The following is a 23,635-nucleotide window of genomic DNA, read 5'->3' on the forward strand; positions in this document are numbered from 1 at the left end:
AAATAAAATTATGAGAATCTAATTGTTCAGAATAAATAAATAAGAAATAACAAAAAATTACTTTATTCATATTCCCTGGTGAATTTTTGCTGTTTTGAGAAAGATAGTCATAACTCAGGATTCAGGTGATTTAACACAGCACTGCATAATAAGGCTTGCAGTGACAAGACCAAACCAGGCATATTAAAAGTAGGATTGCCAACACAATTAAAATTTCAGATAAATAATGATGTATTTATACTAAAAAATTATTTATTGTTTATCTGAAAGAAAAATCAACTGGATGTGTTTTTTGTTTATTTTCTATTAATTCGCTAAATCTGGTCACTGTGATCATAATATAACAACCTTGATCAAAGTAGTTCTGTAATACATCACTTAGTATAAAAAATGAATATAAATTCACTACCATCATTTTACTTATCAACAACGTTTCTTTCCCATTTCTCCAAATTCATGCACAAACATTATTATATTTGAGGCTTAAATAAATATATAAATAATAAATAGGTGAATAAGTTACACTTCAAAATAATTTACATAACTGAATAAAATTTAAAGTGTTTCCACATGCCCTCACATCTCTGTGAGGTAGGTTAGTGGCTGAGATGTTTTCCTCCAGGATGTTTTCCTCCAGTTTGGGAGTGAAGAAGAAACTGAGGCTCAGTTGAACAAGGACTCATGAATCCTGGTCAGCAGACTAGGGTTGCAAGATTTAACAAAAAACAAAAACGACAAACAGGATTTCCAGCTAAATTTGAATTTACCGTACACAATGAATAATTTCTAAAGTATGAGTGTGTCCTACATGGAACAATGTATGTGGGACATTGAAAAAAATATTCATTGTTTTACTTAATATTCAAATATAACTGGGCACCCTGTATTTTATCTGGCAACCCTACACCAGACCTACACAGTACATGAGGCATTGAAGTAGATTTGTTTGAAGTTTCTTTGGTATCTTTACTGAGGAATTCTCGGAAACCAAGGACAAATGGATTTTTGTTGTTGTTGTTTTCATGGATCTTTCTTCTCAGCTCTGAAAAGAAATAAAATTAAAAGTTTTAAAATTAGCAATGTTCTAAATAAGAAGGAATGTATGGCTCTTGAAAATATATTTAATATAGAAATTAAGAGAGTCTTAGATATTTATGTGTTAGAACCATTCTATACTTTCAGCTATAAATAGAGAGATCAGATAAGTTATGCAAACCAGAACACTTCTGAGATTGAGAGAGAGTCATACTAATGACACAGGACACAGATGCATACCCACACTTCCCTGGACAAACTGAGATATATGATCTCCCAGTTATGAGTACAACAAACTCACTGTTGCTGCTATTTTTTTTTAAATCAAAGAGGCAGATACTTAAAAGAAAATTTTCAGCAGCAGCAGGAAATTTATAGGTTGACTTCTGAACTGTATGTCACAGGATAAATGAAGAATCTAAATTTAAAAAAAGAACAACTTACCTCTTCAAAAATATCTGTACAACCTTCTGCACCCACTTTTCCTTGGGGTTTAAGCAGATCTCTTTGCCATTGACAAGTTTAACACTGAAATAAGAGAGAGATGATTAAAATAGTATTTAATGGGTTTCCAACAGCCCTTTGGCATTCAAGTCATGGTTCCTTAAGTACAGGCATAAAATGTAAGTCCAAACTAATTTTTAGCTATGAGTCATGGAGGGTACAATATTTAAACGCCATGGAGACAAAGAATTTTCCCTTTCTGTTTTGCTTACTATGTATTCCTAGTACCTAGATCTTTGCTGGATTCTTCCACCTTCCTCAATTCTAGGTTTGCTAAAGTAAAGTATCTAATCACTTTTGAAATTACTTACATGATTTCTGAATTTTCACAGTGTGGTCCACTCTCAATCACTCGCAATTCTCTGATAAATTTGGGGTGGAAAGGTGTGGAGTGTGTATTTATGCATTGGCATCGAAGTTCTGAGCTCATTCTTGATAGAACTGCAGCTGTGAAAAAAGAAAAAGCAATTAAGAATTGATTTCATCAACAGGCATCGCTCAGCTAGCTTCGCTCTTGGTAATTCCAGTGTGATCATTTGGTGACTGTGTGTTTGGGAAACAACACATCTTTAGCAAACCTATTCCTGAAATTGATGGCTGGATATTCTCCTAGCCCCTGACCTCAGTTTTTCTCTTTGTTTTAAAAACAGTCGTTCCTGACAACATTGAATGACATAATGTTGTCATTATGGAGTTGTCTTTGGGCAATGTTGACATCCTCATGGTACTTCTTCTCCTACTCGACATTGCATAATCTTCTGTGATACCACAATGTTATTCATGGTAGGCAAGATCCACCAACAGGAAAATTGCCTTCAGGAAGAACTAATAGAAATATGTGTGAGTTGCACAGAGATTGTCCTATATTTTAGCAAAATCTTTGATGTTTAAAAGTATATATATATATATACCATATAAAATGTTTATATATACCATAAACATTCTAAACTGTATTTATTTCATAAGAGGGATCCCAATAAGGTTTATAATCTGTCTTTAAGCCAAAGAGCCATTGATGGTTGTTTGAAGCTCGTCAATTAAATAGTACATGGAGTAAAATTATCTGAGTTTTTACTCAGTATTAAAAGATAAGATGGGTATATGTGGCCTCCAATGAAACATACTCTAAATTACAGATTTACGTTAAATATATGTATACTACAGTGTATGAATGATAGGAATAGACCTCTATATAAATCAAACTTTACAATTTTCTAAATATTATATTTATACAACCTAAAAAATTAAAGACTTCAATTTAACATTAAATGACTGCAAAGATGGTTTTCTCTTGCTGAATAAAAGGATGTCTGTTATCGAGGCATTAAGGATAATCTTTCTATCTGAGGATCACATTTAGACACAGCAAACTTCTGTAGATAAGAAGGATGTGCTTACCTTTACACAGAGGTGCAGAAAGCAGGAAGGCTGCCAAGAGAGCAATAACCAGCTTGGAAGTCATGCTTACACAAGGTGCTGTCTTTCTGGTTTCTTCCTGGCTCTTGTCCTAGACAGTTGTGAGCTCTGTTGTCCCAGAGGACCTGTGTCAGATGGGGAGCTCCCGTGGCTTTTTATATTATAGTAAGAGTAGGGAACAAGTGCACCCTCATGCTTACATCATGTCAGAGGAAATTCCACAATATGCAACCATCTGCCCGCCCTTTGAGAGCAGACCTGAGTCATCTGACTCCCCTAGTGATTTGTTTCTTACTAAGTTTTCAGCATGATTGAAATTTTATTTGATCTTTCAAATAATTTTATTGAAAACATGTTTCTTTTAAAATGTTTTAAAATATTTTTTTAAATATTCAAACTTCTCAGTTTGATACATTATTGTCAGTGGTAGTTCTTTTTATTTATAAATAACTTTATCATAGCCCTATCTTGCAGTAGTCAGAGTAAGGTCCTTTGTTATTGTTCTTTTTGACACAGTCATTTCTTTAGGTAACATATATGCTGTAATGATAGAGAAGGTAATCTAGTCAACCACTTTTACGAGAAGTCCATTTCTAAGCACTTTGGAAAGTTTCCAGGAACCATTACCGCTTTCAGGGAGCATGTTACAACTTTTCAAAAGATTTGGTTTTCTAATGCATGCTTGACAGAGTGAAAGGGGATAGCTTTCAGTTCAGTATCGTAAATATTATCAAGTAACTTCTGAGTAATGTGGGAATCTATAGATGGATAAGACTAAGTACTTGTTTTTAAAGAGTTTGGTCTGTCAGAATAAGAAAGCAGTATAAGGACCAGGCTATGTTACAGAACAGACAAGTGGTATCAAGATATTTGTTCCAACAAGGGCACAAGGGCAGAATCTTCCATAAGCATTTTGAGCAGTGTATTGAAGTGCAGAGGACGCTAATAAAGGAGGGTGAAGGGAAACAGCATGTTCTAGATAGAGATGCTGTTCAAAGACACTCAAGTGGTAAAAGGAAGAATTGTTTATGTTCCAGGATGTGGTTCCCTGGGATTACTTGGTTGGAGTGGGATAAGGTGGTGTGTAATGGAAAAGTAAGCAGTATATACTTAGTGGAAAGAGCATCTGGGTTTAAACCCTTGTTCAGCCACTAATTTTTGTGTGGCTTTTAAGCTTTCTGAATTCCAGTTTCCATATCTATAAAATGGTTTTAATAACATCCACCTGTCTCATAAAGTTCATATACATAAACTTCCTGGCTTAACTTTTAAGCTGGTGAATTTCCATCTACCCCAAGAGCCATGGCTTGTATTTCTCATTTTTGTCAGATGGTTGACTTCCAAACTGCAAAGATATTCCACCAAAAATCATTTCTTAAAAATCTCATTTGCCTTAGAGGATTCTTGATAAAAGATTGGTTTCTGAAATACGAAGTTGAGCCAGATTTCAGCATGTAATGCAATAATATAATAAAATAGAAACAACATCAGTGTAAATTATGATTTGCTAGAATTTAAAGCTCCAGATCAAAATCTGGTTGCATTAGGGTTCGTTACCATTTTGGATAGAAAATCTGGAGTACAGAGTCTTAAAATCTATGGAATTCTAGAATGCTTGAGGAAGCACCTAGTTTAAATACCGATATAGGATTTAAATTAAATTCTTGACAAAAACATTATTGAAAATTAGGCCAAGAGTAATGATGTTTCAGAATGTGAACACTTGTGGTTTGGGGAGAGAACGTCCTTTGCTGAAAGATTTGTATAGTGATCCCAACTAACTTCTTAAATATAACTTCAATTTACTTGATATCAGGGACTGTGTGTGTGTTTTTTAATCCTCACAACAATGGGATAAGTAATAATGCCCTCATTTTACAGATGAGGAAACTCAATAACGTCTCCAAGTTCATATATCTAAGTAGTGGTGGAGCTGAGAGCTTTAGTCCTGGTCTAAAAGCACATTTACAAAGGGGAGATGAAAAGACTTTTCTTCAGGACACTGGAACAAAAAACCACCTTTGTATGACTAAATGAAGTTTCTGTCTCTGTCCCTCGTGGGTCCTCAGAGATGAGTCTGGACTTCCTTGGAAAGGGAAGGGAGCTCACAACAGTAAAAGAAAAAATAGAATCTTATGTCAACTTCTGTAGCAAAGTAAGTGTTTATTATGTACAATGCAGTTCTTACTCTTTCAAAATCTATTTTAGGAACTTGATTGTTCACTTATTTATTTAATATATGTTGATTATCTGCTAATGCCAGGTCTTGGAGTAGGAGATGTGAATACTCTTTAAATCAGATATAGTCTCTGACTTCGAGGAGTTTGCAATCTAATGTAGAATATGGACAATTAGTTACACAAGCAAGTACAATACAGTGGATGAGTATTATAACATGTATAATTATAGGAAGCTTAGGGAGCAAACAAATGGGACCTCTGATGCAGTTTTGATGAATGGGGTTGTCTGAAGAAACAAGATTAAGATTGTGACGTAGTGCCTTAGTCTTGGTGATGAGTAGGACTAAGACCAGTGGAAAGGAGCGAAGGCGGTACTGCTTTGCTAGTGTGGGGGAAAGCAAGTACAAGGTGGTAAGATGTAAGAGAATATGGCCCAACTGGGTTCCTGAAATTGTTGAGCATTGTATGGAAAATATGCGTAGAGTGAAGAGATAAAAGTAGGGACCAGATATGTAAGCAAGACCTGAGTCTTTAAGAAAATTCTCAGTCTCTTTGCTCTAGTAATGCTGGTTTGTTCAGCAAAGACATATTCTCATATGGAAAGACCCTGAGGTGACTGGTTCAGGACATCATCACTAAGACCCAATTATACTAGTGGTACCACTAAGACACTCACAGTTCTGAGGAATTGCAAACATTCCTCTACTTTTAACTCAGGGTTGCCTTAGTAATTTTGCAACTTACCTAAGCACCTTTTTTCCCTATCCCATCTCCTTATCTCTTCCCTTCCTCTTCTCTGCATCCTGACATCATCCTTAGAGGGTGAGCTAATGAGTTCCATTTAGCCTAGATGCTCACAATTTTTTCAGAATGGAGCATTCATTTATAAAGCAAAAGGACATCTTTGCAAATGTTGCTGATCTCTCCCAGTGTAACCTTGATGCATTTTGTCCTTAGACTCTCTTCATCAGAGGTAAGGTTGGACAAAGACAAAGAGACTAGAGGGGGCAGTAATTCTGGCCTTGTTCCACTTCTGTAAAGGTAACCCTATGAGTCATTGCATAGTAAGTAAAAGGGCTAAATTGGGTTAAGTAAAAAACAAAAAAACAAACAAACGGCTAATTAGCCTGTTTGAGGAAATGCTGCTTCAAAATAGAGCAGATTGGAGTGAAAAGTTTAAATGAAGAGCAAAGCTGCACATAAATACAAGTGATATTTTGTCACCCTGTAGGAATGAATGGGACTACTGACCAGTAATCTGTTTATTTAAGTTCCAACCAGCACTTAACAAAGAGCATCCAGAGATCTTCACCGTAGCCATGGGACCAAGTCCATCATCCAAGAAAGGGAAGAGCTGAAGAAAGAGTCAAAACAAAGACAGGCATTTACTTTTTCCACCTTGCCAAGTAACTCTTCTTCTTCCAGGAAACTCCTCAAAAGAAAACTGAATGTCTTTCTAGTGCGTTAAACAATTTATGTCCCATCCCCACCTCTCCACCCCACTCCCACTTCAAATAGGTATTGTAGAATCAGGAAATTTTTGTAAATGTAAACAAAGTTGTATTCACATAATAAAGCAGAATGTGGTGGGAAAAACATGGACTTTGAAGTGAGATGAACTTGGGTTTGAATCTTTCCCCTGCTGATTAACCAAGAGACCTAGAGCAAGTCAACTCTATGCTGGCACTGCATCTGCTACTGCTAAAATTTGAGCCACCTTTCCCAAAACCAGTAGCAAAGTCTCAACTTGCACCTGGAATTTTTTCTCCCTTTGAGGAAATTAGTCTCAGCTCAACAATCCTTGAGGTTAAGAGAACCATAGACAAATGCTAAACACATATCACTGAATTTGACCTACAGTATTGTTAATACTAAGATCATAAACATAAAATACCTACCCCCTGAAATTTTAGTCAATAAAACTAAGAGTTAGTTGAAAGATTTAAAACACGTTCTTGCCTTTTACAGATAAAAAACATTTCTCTGTACTTCGTTAATATGATAAATTAATCTCCTCCAGGGCTACAGAACATTTCAGTTCCATCTCCAAATTCAAATGTCTCCAGTTAACGATTCATAAAAATACTAAGAAAAGTTGGTGCATACTGCTAAAAGTGTTCTACCTTTTAAAGAAAAGACATTTTTCAAAGTCTTGACAAGTTAGAGAACAGAAACAGCTAAATGCTTTGGTTTTGAGCAATGTCAAGTCAGAGTAACTTAAATTTAAGGGTATGCATGGCTGTTGGACTAGGTCAACCCTGCCTTCAAACCTACCCCTCCACCACTTATTAACCAAACAACCATGGGAAGTTATTTTAACCTCATTGTCTCAGTTTCCTCATCTGTAAAATGAAGATAACTCCGATTCCACAGGATCACAGTGAGAGTTAAGTGAAGAAATACATGGAAAATGTCAAGAGTGGTGCCTGGCACATACGAAGTACTCTATAAATGTCAGTTTTTTCCCTCTAATCTGTCACTTCAGTTACACTTCACCTTGCCTGGAGTGGGAGAACTATATATATATATATATTTTTTTTTTTTTTTTTAATTTACCAATCAAAAAGTAAAGATGTATTGACACAACAGATCTCTTAAAGCTGTTTTTTTTTCTTCTAATTATAGAGCTTTCTTTTTATGCCTAAAAATTTAATTCATGTTTATGTGTTTAAAAAAACACTGTTGATATACACAGGGGATTGAGTATTGTTTCCAATTCTATCTCCCAAATCAATGAAGATTTTGAGATGGAGTTTAAAGGATGGGATTGGAGGAAGAGGCTGGTTGTGGAAACAGACATTTATTATGGACTTGGGAGATCTAAGATCAGCCTGTCTTCAATATGAAAAAAATAATAATTAAGTGTAACTGTTTACTTGTAGTCATTTCTTTGTTATATTTTTGGAAAAAAAGTTTTAGAGATCGTTTACTCCAGTGTTTATAATAAAGTATATATCTTCAAAATAACAATTATATGTTATTTGCCACTAGGATTCTTTCATGTGAAGTAAAGATCATAGGAAATGAAATCACATGGCAAAAAGAGAAGTTGCTATATTAGAAATGACTGGACTTATGCGTGCATTTAATTTTGTCTTGAGGTAACCAAGACCCACACAAGCAGTTGAGTCAAGGGACAGGAAGTAAGAAAAAGGTTTTAAAAATGGTGATTCAAGGTTGTACAATTTTATAAAGATATTCTTCCTCTTTTCTTAAAAGTTTATTACTTTGATCTTTTCTTATAGACAAGTGATATTCTTAAAAGCTGAGTTGAGATGAAACTCTTAGCAATTTGAAGAAAGTAGCTAAAGTGGAAAAACAGATCTTATGTTGTAGTTTCACCATTCTCCTTTCATAAAACTTTGATTGTTTTGAAGTTTTTGTTTCAAAATGTGAGCTTCACCTTAATTAGCTCTTTTCCCCAGTTTGGCCTTAGGGATTATTGAAGTATTTAAGACACAATCTGATTGGAATCCAAAGTCCATGCCAGTAAATCACAGCAAGATCCTTTCTGACCCACCTCCTAGAGAAATAGAAATAAAAACAAAAATAAGCAAATGGGACCTAATGAAACTTAAAAGCTTCTGCACAGCAAAGGAAACCATAAACAAGACGAAAAGACAACACTCAGAATGGGAGAAAATATTTGCAAATGAAGCAACTGACAAAGGATTAATCTCCAAAATAGACAAGCAGCTCATGCAGCTCCATATCAAAAAAACAAACAACCCAATCCAAAAATGGGCAGAAGACCTAAATAGACATTTCTCCAAAGAAGACATACAGATTGCCAACAAACACATGAAAGGATTCTCACTGTCACTAATCCTTACAGAAATGCAAATCAAAACTACAGTGAGGTATCACCTCACACCAGTCAGAATGGCCATCATCAAAAACTCTACAAAGAACAAATGCTGGAGAGGGTGTGGAGAAAAGGGAACCCTCTTGCACTGTTGGTGGGAATGTAAATTGATACAGCCACTATGGAGAACAGTAAGGAGGTTCCTTAAAAAACTAAAAATAGAGTTACCATACGACCCAGCAATCCCACTACTGGGCATATACCCTGAGAAAACCATAATTCAAAAAGAGTCATGTACCACAATGTTCATTGCAGCTCTATTTACAATAGCCAGGACATGGAAGCAACCTAAGTGTCCATCGACAGATGAATGGATAAAGAAGATGTGGCACATATATATAATGGAATATTACTCAGCCTAAAAAGAAACAAAATTGAGTTATTTGTAGTGAGGTGGATGGACGTAGAGTCTGTCCTACAGAGTGAAGTAAGTCAGAAAGAGAAAAACAAATACCGTACGCTAATGCATATATATGGAACCTAAAAAAAAACAAAAGAGTGGTTCTGAAGAACCTAGGGGCAGGACAGGAATAAAGACGTAGACAGAAAGAATGGACTTGAGGACACGGGGAGGGAGAAAGGTAAGCTGGGACAAAGTGAGAGAGTGGCATGGACATATATACACTACCAAATGTAAAATAGATAGCTAGTGGGAAGCAGCTGCATAGCACAGGGAAATCAGCTCCGTCCTTTGTGACCACCTAGAGGGGTGGGTTAGGGAGGGTGGGAGGGAGACGCAAGAGGGAGGGGCTTTGGGGATATATGTATACATATAGCTGATTCACTTTTTTATACAGCAGAAACTAACACTCCGTTGTAAAGGAATTATACTCCAATGAAGAAAAAAGTCCATGTCAGATTCTGTTAAAATGAGCTCAACCCATCTGTGCAGTTGTTGATGTAAGTCTTACCTGACTGCATATTCCTCAAGGTCAGAGACCATGTCTGCCTTCTTTACACCGTGTGCCAGCTTCTAGCCCAGTGTCTGCAACAAACAGGTGCTCGATAAACATTTCTCAAATGAAAGTAAAACTTCCCCAGTTCTCAGAAGTTTTCCCACCAAGAGCATTATCAGCAAAAGGAAGTAAAAACGTTTATCTTTGTCTATTTTTGTTCTGCCTCAGGGACAATTGTTTTATTTTCACGAACCCAGAAGGATCCAGTATGGAAACTACAGTTTTAGTTCACGCTCTCATTTAGTGATGGATAGATAAAATAGTAACCCGTTCAGTCAAGCAGCAATTTCCTCGTTTGGTGAATAAACCAAACCAAGCAGCTTTCTAGGCTGTTCCCGGGCTGGGGTAAGAGGTACAACATAGCAGGCAGGGAGAGGGGTGGAGAGCAGTGTGTGGGGACTCTCAGTGACTAGCATCCACTGATGGAGGAGGTCTCTGCTGCCTCCTTCTTCCCATCAGCTGTGTTTCACAGACCACGGAGAGTCCAGAAGACCACACAGACAGTCTTTCCAGAGGCCAGTGAGTGAACTTGAATGGTGACCCACAGAGTTAGTCTAATTAACCTTAAACGTGCCTAGACTAAACAGATTCACTTCCCTTGTGAATAAAAATAAGACGAACTTTTCTTTAATCATACGTACAACAGTTATTGCCATCCAATGGAGAAAGTGACCAACTTTTCCTGTGCATTGTTCCTACCACATAATCAGTCCCTAATAACCCACAGTAGTTCTTAACCTTTTTCATTTTAACCACTTAATCCTTTGAAAATATAATGAAAGTTCTGTGCCCTCTCCTTACCCCTAAATCCACCTAAACCTAAATGTACAAAGTTGTGAATCGAGTTTCAGAAATTCACTGACCTCTGTTAAAAACTCTTAAGGAGTAAAATCAATAAAGGGTATATTGGAAGTAGAACACTTGAGATTAATGAGTGCATTCTGAGTTTACTGTCTTTAAGTCAACTGAAAGAGAAATGATATTTTCTGCCTGCTGCTTGTGGTCCCTGCATACGTCCAGGACAGAGGCTTTAGGAAAAAATTCTTGACGTTCTCAAATGAGAAGGTGGAGATGGATAAGGACAAGAGTGAGAAAGTGGAAGAGAATCTTCATATTCAATGAGTTCAAGATATGAATGACCTTTAGTTTTCTTGTTGCCCGTAAGAGGAAAGCCCAAATCCATCCAAAAAGATGAAAAGTGAGTACTGCTTTCAACTGATGCAATCTCCTTAGCTAGTCTGCTAAAAGGCAGTGCCAGTGGCATAAGGCGACTAAGATAGAGGGTGAAAGTTTATTCCTTTCATAATTCCCTTCAGCTCGCCAAATAGATATATAATTCAAGAAAAATCTATATGATGTTTTCACATAAAAAGAAAACAAAATCAGAAAATAATTCCGCTTGTGTATGGGTTTAGAGATGTGAGCCAGTCTCTCAGAATTCCCCAAATTTATGCAAAATAAGGATATAAAACTTCTTTATCCATCTCTCCTTAACCTGGTGCTCTGTGTTATCTGATTTCCAGATTTGAGATGCTTTTGCCTCGAGGCAGTTTATCTTCTCATCTAACATAATTTACTATTTGCCACATCTAGGGTGTTCTTTTTCTTGATTATATCATTGTTACTCATCAAAATTAAATCCTTCTTCGTGATCCCTAAACCAGGAAGGAGGAAATCACCACCCACAGAATCCAGTGGAGTTTTAAACAAAGGAACATCTGTCCACTCCAGACCAGTTGGATGAACTTTTCATGTACTTCCCTTTCCCCAACTGTTGGGGGGGGCGGTGAATCTGGAAAACACCACTGGCATTGTCCTCTACAAAGTTGGAGATAAAAGCAAAATGGGCAGCAGAGGGTAGAAATAGATAAAAATAACACACCCAGCCAGAAAAGCAGGACCTTGAAAACACACTAAAGAGACCCAAAGAAAAATGAAACAGGTATTGGAGAGCCAGGGTTAATGGGGAGAACTAAAATGGCACATTTCTCTTCTGAGCTTGACTTACTTAGGCAACAGCAATGAGTGCAGAGATACCTCCCTCAAGAATAATTGTACTAACAGGAACTTATAACTTAGTACAAGGTATGTTTTATTTTTTGTAATAGTCACAATGACCCTATATTTTTGTATTATTTATTCCCATTTAACAGATGAGGAAACAGACTCAAAGAGAGTAAGCAATTTGCAGATGGTCAGCCAGCAAGTAGGAGAGAGAATTAGGATTTGAATCTAAACAAGAAGTCCAGAGATTCTATGCCACCTCAAGGAAGTTTCTCTCCTGTGTCTGTGAGTCTCACACACTTGGTTTTGAGCACATTTCCCTTCTTTCCCGCACCCTCTCCTGCCTGAGAGGATTTAGAAGCCTGGAGAAGAGGAATTTGATTCAGTGAGGGAGAGGGGGACACCATAATCCAATAGAAGAACTAGTTCTTCCTCCTGTCAAAGCCTAGGGCTTTCATTTGTAAAATCAGGGAATTTGCCTATATGGTCCCTACTGTCTGATGCTTTATTCTAAGAAGCACAGTGTATGTGTAATAGGTGGAGAACTGTCCCTGGGAAACTCGACCACTTGTGCCAGGAGAGGACACTTGCCCAAACCTGAGATTTCACAAAATTTCAAGAGAATGTGCACTTGCCCTTAAATGTAGTTAACTAAAAAGTTTCACTTGCATGGTTCTCATCAACTGAGAGAAGAGCCTTAATTTTGATGGGTTTAATGAAGAAAGAGTCTAGAATTGGAGGTCACGGGGATGGTATGTTTATCATCAGACACCTATTCCCCCCACCTTCCAAGAATGAGAGGAAGTGCTTCCTGTGCACCCCTTTCTTCTGACACCATTTCCTCTTACTTGGTTTCTTCATGCCTCTTAGATCATTTGCAGCTGCTGACCCTTTACTGTGAAACAAGGAATACGGTTGGAGTTGGAAAATTTTTTTGAAAGAACTAAAGCCCATCTGATTTGTTGGAAAGCAAAAACATCAAATTTGATGGCTATTACTTGAAAATATATGGAAAGAGAATTCATTTTCCCATTATTCATCCATTTAACAAATATTTACAGAGTACCTTCTATATTTCAAACACTTTTCTAGTTGCTGGGGAAATGTTAGTGGAAAACGTGAATAGAAATGGCAACCCTTAGTTTTAGTTGTATAAATGTTATGAGGAAAAGAGTAGGGCAGGGTGATCAGGCTGTCAGGTGGGTGAGGGAATGAGCAGATTACAGCACTGGGGAGTCCAGGGAAGCCTCCCTGAGAGGTTGAGTTTGAACTGAGAACTGAAAGGTATAGGAATTGGCTAAATGGCTATGTGGGAGGATATTCCAGGCAAAGGGCCAGCTAGAGGTAACAGTTTGAGTTGGGAGCTTGGTTGTATACTTGAGGAATAGTAAAGGAGGCCAGCGTGGCTGGTGCAGGGAAAGGAAATAATGAATAGGAAAGGAGGACAAAGAGTAAGGGGCTATATCAGATGGGCTTTGTAGGTCATTATAAGGATTTCAGCTTTTATTCTGCATGGAGATCCATTGGAGGGTCTGCAGTAAATCAGTGACATGATCTGACTCTCTAGCTGCTGGGTGGAGATGGGGCAGGGTGCGGGCGCTGCAGGGGAACAGTTTGTAGGGAAGGCAGATGACCAGTTAGAGGTTACTGTGGAAAGCCACAGTGATAATTGTTTATACCAGGCCAGAGTGGTGATAGCAGGGGTGGTAACTAGTGGTCAGATCCTGTATATTTTAAAGGCAACACAAAATCCTGAGAGATTGAGTATGAGATGTGAGAAAAAGAAAAGTCGTTGATGATGAAGGTTTCAAATGTAAGCTGTTGGAAGGATGGAGTCTCCACAAGCTTAGACACTTGAGGCAGCATCTAAACTACTGTTGCCAAAATTATTTAGGTATGGTGCAATTCTTGCTTAATAGGAGTCTTCCAACTGCATCCTGAATAGAGTTCCTTAATTACAACCATAGCTGCATGAAGTGGTGGCTATAGCTGGTAGTGCAAAGAAGACTGAGGCAGGAAGGAGGTGGAAGTGAGGGATAGATTAAAATTTATTGTGTTCCAGTCACTGTACTAGGTTCCTTTTTAAAAAATAAAAATTATATATGTTTAAAGTGTACAGCATGGTGATTTGATATACACACACATAGTAAAGTGATTACTAAGCCAAGCTAATTAACATATCATGGCTACCATTTTTTTGTGTGATGAGAACACTTGAAATCTACTCTCTTAGCAAATTTCCAGTATTCCATACAGTGTTATGAACTATAGTCACCATGCTGTACATTAGATCTCTAGACTCATCCATACTACATAACTGCAACTTTGTACCCTTTAACCAACATCTCCCCATTTCCCCCACCCTCCCAACCCTGGTAACTACTGTTCTATTCTCTGCTTCTATGTATTTAACTTTTTTGATTCCACACATAAGTGAGATTATGCAGGTTGGGTATTTTTTGTTTTGTTTTTTTCTTTCTGTGTCTGACTTATTTCACATAGCATAATGTCCTCCACATCCACCCATGTTGTTGCAAATGGCAAGATCTCCTTCTTTCCTAAGTCTGAATTATATGTGTGTATATATATATATATATATATATATATATATATATATATGGAAATTTCTTTTTTTTCTTCCAGCTTTATTGAGATATAATAGATATATAACATTGTATGAGTTTAAGGTGTACAATGTATTGATCTGATCCACTCATCCATTGATGAATGCTTGGATCGTTTCCATATTTTGGCTGTTATGAATAATGCTACAATGAATATGGGAGTGCAGATATCTCTTCAAGGTACTGATTTCAGTTTCTTAGGATATATGTCCAGAAGTAGGATTCTTGGATCGTATGGTAATTCTATTTTTAGTTTTACAAGCAACTTCCATACTATTTTTCATAGTGGTTACACCAATTTATATTCTCACCAGCAGTATACAAGTGTTCCCCTTTCTCCACATCCTGGCCAACACTTATTATCTTTTATGGTTTTTCTTTTCTTTTCTTTTCTTTTTTTGTAATAGCCATACCAACAAGCGTAGGCAGTGTTTCATTGTGGTTTGCCTTTCCCAGATGATCAGTGATGTTGAGCACCTTTTTATATATCTGTTGGCCACTTGTATGTCCTCTTTGGAAAAAATGTCTATTCAAGTCCTTTGCCCATTTTTTTAATCAAGTTGGGTTTTTGGATTTTGTTGCTGTTGTTTTGCTATTGAGTTGTATGAGTTTTTTATATTTTGGATATTAGCCCCATATCACTTATATGGTTTGAAAATATTTTCTCCCAAACTCTGGGTTGACGTTTCAGTTTGTTGATGGTTTCCTTTGCTGTGCAAAGGCAATTTAGTTTGATGTAGTCCCACTTGTTTATTTTCCCTTTTGTTGTCTGCACTTTTGGTGTCATATCCAAAAAATCATTGCCACGGACAATGTCCTGGATTATTTTTCCTATGCTTTCTTCTAGAAGTTTTATGGTTTTAGGTACTACATTTGTGTCTTTAATTCATTTTGAATTGATTTTTGTGTATGGTGTAAGATAAGGATCCAGTGTCATTCTTTTGCATGTGGATATCCAGTTTTCCTTATACCATTACCTGAAAAGACAATTCTTTCCCCACTGTGTGTTCTTGGTGCCTTTGTTGAAAATTAGGTGACTGTATATACTTGGGTTTATTTCTGGGCTCTCTATTCTGTTCCATTGATCTATGTGTCTATTTTTATGCCAGTACCATATTGTTTTGATTACTAAGGCTTTGTAATATAATTTGAAATCAGAAATTGTGGTATCTCCAACTCAATTCTTTGTTTTCAAGATTGCTTTGGCTATTCAGGGTCTTTTGCAGTTCTATATGAATTTTAGAATTTGTTCCCATTTCCGTGAAAAATGTCATTGGAATTTTGATAGGGATTGAATTGAATCTGTATCTAGCTTTGAGTATATTAGGTTTATTTTTTATAAGTTAATGTATTTAATTCTTACCACAAATTTATGTTTTTGGTGCTATTTTCATTTGACAAGTGAGAAAACTGAGGCTAAGAGAGTAAAAATTGTGTACACATAGCAAACAAGCAGCTGGACTCAAATCTGAATTCATATCTGAACCCCAGTCTCCCTGATCCCAAAGCCTGGGCCCTTTCCCCTCTACAGAAAGAAGGTCAGGCTGGATGTGGATCCAGCAGCCTATAGAGTTTATATCTTGATGGCCTAAGTTCTGAAAACTATAATGAAAAAGACCATTTTAAGCCTAGAAAGTAAGGGTTATAAGAACATCAGGAAAAGCTACTGATAGGTCTGAAGCTGCTTAGAAGACTGAAAACTGCCCCATCACTACCACATCCATAAATCTATTCAATAACATCTGTGGTTTATAAATAGAGTTTATCAACAGGGTGTGGGTGAGGGATGGAAGTATATTTGTCCAGAGTCTTGCATTTACAAAAACTCTTAAAGCTGGTATTTAATGTTATCACTGAATAAGGTCACACCCTCAGTCACAGAGATATATTGGCAGAATTGAAAACATTAGATATTTAGTGTTCAGCTTTGAACTGTTTATCCCATCCTGGACACAGAGCCTGAATGCACTATGAAATGCTTATATTTTTAGTAACATGACTACTGCAATATATTTGTGCAATCTTAAGAGTATAATTTATTAAATATAAACTGTTGGTTTATTTTTAAAAGTCTTTTAATCCTGTTTTGATATGCCTTTTCCTTTTTCTTCTTCCTCTTCTTTCTTCTCCTCCCCTTCTCTTCTCCAGTATATTTATATTCTAATAAAAGAGAGAAAAAGAGGGAGTGGCTCAGGTTCACCTTGATCTTTCAGGGAATTCATGAAAGAACCCTACAGCACAGCAAAGCATTACCTACCTTCACAAATATACCATGTTGAGGAAAAAGTATTCTGAAAAAATAAGATATTTTATCTTTCCTGTGTTGAATAAGTGTTCCTGATGCAGGTCTTGAGCTGTGCATGAATTTCACCCTGGGTGCTTTCAGAATCCTGCAGCCTGGTCAGTTAGTGTGTAGTAAGCTACTACTGGTTGCCCTTAATCATATCTAGGTGGCACTGTAGAAAGGTTTGTAGATGGAAAAGGCAAACACAAAGAATCCTAGAGCTGTTCAGTCTGTCCCAATACAAGCCCCACCTTGTGGTCAGAAAGCAGCAACCCCATCCTCTTGTCTACAAAAGAATTGCCAAAAGGTGCGCTTCGGAGAGTTTCAGGAAATGCAGCCAGCATTTTAGGCAAGCATGTCATCTTCTTTTCCTTGGCTTTTCTCATTTTCTGGAACTGTATCAGTTCACTTGTTCATTTCCTGCGTGTGTGTATGTGAGTGTGTTTGCTGTTGCATTTAAAAACCTGAGCTTGTCATTTGCTACGTGTACCTCCTCTCAGTTTCATCTTCATCAGAATTTCCAAAACCTCTGGGAAATTTGGCTTCCCAGCTGCTTATTCTTCGATTTACAGTGTTAGGGTCAAGTGAGTTTGCTCTGAATTGCTTCAGTTTGGAATCACCTTGAGAATTAACATGTAGCCTCAGCAACAGTGGCTGGGCAGAGAGTTTGTGGCTGTAGATTGTGTGCATGTGTGCTGGGGAAAGGGGACAGTCCATCTGTCTGTCTGTTTGTTCAGGGTGGGGAGGAATGAAAGGAGGAAAGAGAGGAAAGGATGAATAAGAAGAAGATGAGCAAAGGTTTTAGGACACCTCAGTTTTTCTCTCCAAAAAGCACGCATTACCTTAACTTCAAAGACTATTAAAATGGTCACATCAGAACAGCTCTGGGGGGCTTCCCTGGTGGCGCAGTGGTTGAGAGTCCGCCTACCGATGCAGGGGACACGGGTTCGTGCCCCGGTACGGGAAGATCCCACATGCCGCGGAGCGGCTGGGCCCGTGAGCCATGGTTGCTGAGCCTGCGCGTCCGGAGCCTGTGCTCCGCAATGGGAGAGGCCGCAGCAGTGAGAGGCCCGCGTACCGCAACAAAACAAAACAAAACAAAACAAAAAAAACCAGCTCTGGGATATGTACTAATGCAGTGTACAGTAGTACCACCTTTTTCAAAAAATTGTGGTAAAATAGGCATAACGTAAAATTTACCATCCTAACCATGGTTAAGTAAGTGCACAGCTCAGTGATAGTAAGTACATTCTCATTGTTGTGTAGCCATCAACACCGTCCGTCTTCTGAACTCTTAGTACTGACTTCTGAATAAAAATTATCTTAGTTCAAACTAAGGTTCTGATATTTACTAGAATCGTATGCCTGAGGCCTCAGTTTATCTCACCTATACATTTTTTTTTCTTCAAAGCAAACCCATAGGGCTCTTGTGAGGCTTAGATAATAATGCTTGTAAAGTGCTTAAGATAGCAATAAATGATCCATTACTGTTAGTATGATCTCGTGGAATTCTAGCCGCTTGTTACTTCTCCATGAATGGCGTGAAGACTCTCTACCATCATCTCGTGACGCTAGATCCCTGGCAAACACACCTTGTTGCTATGTAGATTTTTTGTTATGATGACGATGATTTTTAGAGCTGTGTTTCATTTCCCACAGCAGGGAAATTGGCTGGGCGGTGGTGGTGGTGGGGGAAAGAGTACCTGTCAAGGAAATCAAAAATAGCCTTTTGAATAACTCTGTTCCAACGCGTTCAAATTATCTACTTATCTCAACAACTAGAGCAACAAATGCTCCGAATCCGTGAGGCAGGGCCTGGGTTGGGGGAGGGCTTGGGTAGGGTCTGGGCAGCCAGTCCTCGGCACAGCTTTGGTAGGGCAGCCTCCATCCAAGAAGTCAGACTCTAAGACAATGACTTCTCTGGGCCCATATCCCCTTCTTGTGACTTTTGTAGCTCCGGCTAACCCAGTGGACAGCCAGGGAGGGCACAGCCTACTTACTTCCCTAGCTTGGTGCCTACCTCGTGTCTTGCCTTTGTCCCTCCTAACCCCCAGTGCCCCATAGAATATCTGAGTTCAGTGCCACGGCCTGTCAGGGCTGCTTTATAGGCAATTTTATGACAGATTAAATTTAAAAGACTCTTGTAGGAACTATAATTTATCTCTGTTTATGGAACCATTCTGACTTCCCATACATTATCCCATTCATTCCTCAGATATGACCCTTCCTCCCTTCCTCTCTCCCTCCCTTCCTCCTCAACATTTATAATTCCTGATTATAAATATGATTCACAGTCAGTATTAGAAAATTTGGGAAATAAAGAAAATATAAAGAAGAAACCCAGAATTATCTGCAATCTCACCACTCCAGAGATAAAGACTTTTATATATACATTCCAATGTTGTCTGTTTTTATGAGCATATATTTCAAAATTTGTATTGTACTGTGCAGACAATTGTCTGTTCCATTTATTTCACCTTCCACTCTCTTGTCAGCATTCACTATCAGTCAGTACACCTCACGCTTTTTAACACTTATAATCTATTATAATGTGGTTTTTCCAAATCACTTTTTCAAACATCTCTTCTATTTGGGGTTTCTCTCCTTCCCCAGCTCCAGCCACTGCACTGGGCTGAGCCCTCCTGTCTTTGGTCTGGATCAGCACAGAAATCTCCTCACTGGTCTAACCTCAATCTTCATCCCTTCACCATCCATTCATTCCTGCCAAGTGAACTTTCTAAAATGCAAATCTAACCATGTCTTTCCTGGTTTTAATCTTCAATGATCTTCAAGATAAAATCCACACTTCTCTGCTTGAGAAAAGTCCTTCTCCACTGAGCGCTTCTGGATCTGTCTGTCTCCTCTCCTCTGGCTTCGGTCCTTCCATTCTTGGCTCTTGGAGCCCAGTGCATGTTGTCTGGAACATATTTCTCCACTCCCCCCGCCCACCCTTTTCCTCAGCAAACCCACTGATCCTTTACAAGATCTAGGCAAAGTCTCAGCAAATGTACTGATCCTTTACAAAGATCCTCTCCAACTTGCCCTCAACCTGCCCCGTCTGGGTTTGGGGCTCCTGATTTGCTCTCCCTTGATTATGTGAGCCTACCCCTAGCCTAGTGGGAACAGCAGAATCACCTGGAAGTCTCGTTAAAACACAAATCTTGTAACTCTACTCCTAGAGTTTCTGTCTCAGGAGGTCTGCGGGGCTGAGATTTCGCATTTCTACAAGTTCCCAGACGTTGCCTATCCAGGGAACAGACTTTAATCCCCACAGCTATAGCCTCATATACCATATCATAAGTGATTTCTTTTGTTTCTCCCTTCTGATCAGTGACTTCTGTGTAACAGGGTCTGAAATAAACCCCAAGATCCTAGCCTACGGTGAACACATTAAAAACACCTCCTGAATAGAGGAACCCTTCCAGGAGTCCTGACTCAGCAGCTGAGTGGTAACCGTGACCATCCACAGTTCCTCAGCAGATGCCACTGTGATGAATTCCTGAGGCATGACTCAGAAGAAATTCCTGTGCAATGCCTTTTGCAGACATGTTGCAGGAGTCATGAGTATAACCCCTTTGACTGCATGTGGAACTTCCTGAGGATTTTGGAAATCTCCCTTTAAATCCCGTTTCCTCAATGAATTTTCTCTCACAAGATGCCTCAAAAGTAAGAATAATAAGGCATTGTTTTCCTGTGGATAGATCATCAGTTGCGTAAATGTCTCTAACTTTGCGGTTAAGAGTCACAAAAAGATATAGAGGAAGCTACATGAAGGTTATCTTAAAATTTTGGTAAAAATCTTTTCCATGTGCAGGTTATTTGTATTTCTGGTAGAGGGTAGGGAGCAAGAAAGGCAAAACTCTATGTCAAGGAAAATATAATGTCATGGAAAGTAAATTCCCTTTGGATGTGACTTAATAAAGCTTTCCTGGGACAGATTCTGTTTTATGCATTCCCCTACTAACCAAACAGACGACATGTCAAATATAAATCTAAATTTACCAAATTCAGGTAAACAACTCTTCATTCAACTTCTCATAAACACATAAAGCTAGGAACCAAAGTGCTGCTTCCCTAAATTTTTCTGGTGTCATTTTTGCATGTTAAACTTGTAGGTGTTAAGACAGTCTTTTAAAATGAGCTAATAATTTGTATATTAGTAATTTCTATAAAACAGTGCAAATAGTTTCTATAGTAGCAACAGATAAAATGATTCATGCTGGCTCCATCTTTTCGACGACCCTCTGAAAGAAATTTCAATTTCTTTAGGCAAGCTTGCTTTAGAGAGGCTTAGAAGCTAGCTTTCTTTCCCAGTACTGAAAAGAGGAAGCAAGGCACTAGGAGTATCCAGCTCCCTCGGTGCATAATTTCCCCAAATTTTTTTGCAATTATTGTTCAGTCTTTATCAGGCCACCCAATGGTGTTTTTTTTTTTCCTTTCTTTCTTCATTAACACCATACTAAGCAGGGCACAAATTACTTAGTATGTGAACACATATAGGAAGCTGAACTGGAAAATGACAATTCAATTACATAACTCATGGATGATCAACAATTAACTAGATGACTTATAGATGATACTTAATCAACAACAAAAATAAAGATAGCCAACAACGCAGACATATTTCAACTAATTTCTACCTATAAACAATATATAGGATGGGCATTGGGCTTCCCTGGTGGCGCAGTGGTTGAGAGTCTGCCTGCTGATGCAGGGGACACGGATTCGTGCCCCGGTCCGGGAAGATCCCACATGCCGCGGAGCAGCTGGGCCTGTGAGCCATGGCCGCTGAGCCTGCGCGTCCGGAGCCTGTGCTCCGCAATGGGAGAGGCCACAACAGTGAGAGGCCCGCGTACTGCAAAAAAAAAAAAAAAAATTAAAAAAGGATGAGCATGAAAGGACCTTTTCCCCTCCCTCCTAAAATAGGAGAACAAGATTTGCTTTGAACAATTCAGGTGGCTCTTTCTTGAGTTCTATCCTCTTACTAGGCATATATAGTAATTCAATAACCGGTAAATAAAAACTCAGGAGTTCTAGTCTCTCACTCCAGCAGAAAGTGGACAGTCCTAGGTCTCAGCCCAAAGAAAAACTATCACCAACATTATTCAACCCTGAGCTGGAATTCAGAGACTCTAAAAACTATACATGGAGACACACGCATACATAAAATATTTGTAATGACAGTTGACCAAACTTACAGAATGATAGAATGATGATTCATTTGACTCATTTAAAATTTTAAAATGATTTTCAATATAAACTGACAAAGCCATTTAATTGAAGTTTTTGATGATTTGACCTTATATATTAATTTGCCAAAATATACAAGTAATAGAATATGTAGAGAATTTATCTAGCATATAATTATGGCAGTGCTTTCCTCCACCTTTCACTATGTTCTTAAAAGGGATTCTGTGATTAATTTTGTTCATTAATGTGTTTCTTTCATTCATCAATTGCATTAATATTTATTGAAAGCCCTTAAATGCTAAGCATGGTGTTAGGTACAAATGAATTTTTATTAAAATTTATTAATGCTTTCCACTAAATTTTTAATAAAAAAGTCTAAACACTGAATCTAAAAATTGGTGATATCAATTTTTTTTTTTTTTTTGCGGTACGTGGGCCTCTCACTGCTGTGGCCTCTCCCGTTGCGGAGCACAGGCTCCGGACGCGCAGGCTCAGCGGCCGTGGCTCACGGGCCCAGCCGCTCCGCGGCACGTGGGATCCTCCTGGACCGGGGCACGAACCAGTGTCCCCTGCATTGGCAGGCAGACTCTCAACCACTGCGCCACCAGGGAAGCCCATCAATATTATTTTAAACACAAAATTTACATTCAGAAAATTCAACTTCAGAACTAAATATTTTGTACTACACAATATTAGTTCAGCCTGGAAATTATAACAGATTATAATATATTTCCCTTATTGTAGAAACAAAAGAAAATGTAGTGTCATCATTATAAAAAACTCTGATTAATGTCCAAAGGCGGGAGGGGAGCGGGGGGAGTGGAGTATGCTCATACTATGCTTCAATTTAGCTTTATTTATTTCCCAAATGACCATATACTAGCATCTTCTTTTTTACGCTCCTTAGCACAGAACAAAACAAACCTATAAATATTGGGTTACAAATAGGAGAGCTAGACACACAATAGGCACACTTGACAGTGCTAAGAACTCTGAAGGGTTACGACCACCATGAATCTTCTTCATGAATTTAATTTTTCCCTGATCCTCCCCTGGGGATGGGTGTTGGGATGTCCAGCAGGTTGTAATTCGTGTATGGAAGAGAAAGCATAGGCCATTCTAACATTTGCTTCCCTCCTGGCCATGACTCAAGAGTTTTTGATGGACTATACAGGCAACTGGAGATGACAAATGGTGACACGAACACAGGAAGTGTTGTCAGTGTTAGGTCTAGTGCTTTCATACCACCAAGCACCAGATTGGAGCATCCTGGTCCTCAGGGTTACACAGCATTGTACAAGATTGTACAAGAAGCCACAGATCAAAGTGGGCATCTCCCTGGAGCATCCGTTTCAATGGGTGTAAATTAAAATATTACTTTTATAATGTATTAAAATAATCAAGGGAAAAATTGCTAAGTAGGAAATGTTGTTTGCATCTTTAAGTTAAAACAAATGCTTTCAAAGGAATTCCTCACTCGTATGGGTCATCAGGCTCCCACATCTGGTCCCAAATCCCTAGGCTTCCTCTGCAGTCTCCTGTGTCATTAGAGCTACTCTGCTCACAGGAGTGAGAAG

The 23,635-nt window shown here is 38.3% G+C and overlaps 1 protein-coding gene across 1 annotated transcript; it reads right to left on the minus strand.

The window, feature by feature from the left end:
- Nucleotides 1-650: 650 nt before the first annotated feature.
- On the minus strand, nt 651-3,064 carry CXCL8 (C-X-C motif chemokine ligand 8). Its single transcript, XM_065877416.1, has 4 exons — nt 2,938-3,064; nt 1,851-1,986; nt 1,480-1,563; nt 651-1,042 (listed from the first exon to the last, which is right to left on the minus strand). Exons 1-4 carry the CDS (start codon nt 2,999-3,001, stop codon nt 1,021-1,023), a joined length of 306 nt encoding a protein of 101 aa, XP_065733488.1. The 5' UTR covers nt 3,002-3,064; the 3' UTR covers nt 651-1,020.
- Nucleotides 3,065-23,635: the final 20,571 nt, after the last annotated feature.

This window comes from Phocoena phocoena, chromosome 5 (assembly GCF_963924675.1).
Source record: "Phocoena phocoena chromosome 5, mPhoPho1.1, whole genome shotgun sequence".
Lineage (NCBI taxonomy): Eukaryota > Metazoa > Chordata > Mammalia > Artiodactyla > Phocoenidae > Phocoena > Phocoena phocoena.

What these genes read in the sequence shown, in the direction of transcription:
- CXCL8 (XM_065877416.1), bottom strand. Translation starts at nt 3,001, where the DNA reads ATGACTTCCAAGCTGGTTATTGCTCTCTTGGCAGCCTTCCTGCTTTCT. An exon ending in TTCTGCACCTCTGTGTAAAG is followed by an intron (nt 1,987 to 2,937) that starts GTAAGCACATCC and finishes CTTTTTTCACAG; the next exon opens with CTGCAGTTCTATCAAGAATG. An exon ending in TGTGAAAATTCAGAAATCAT is followed by an intron (nt 1,564 to 1,850) that starts GTAAGTAATTTC and finishes CTCTTATTTCAG; the next exon opens with TGTTAAACTTGTCAATGGCA.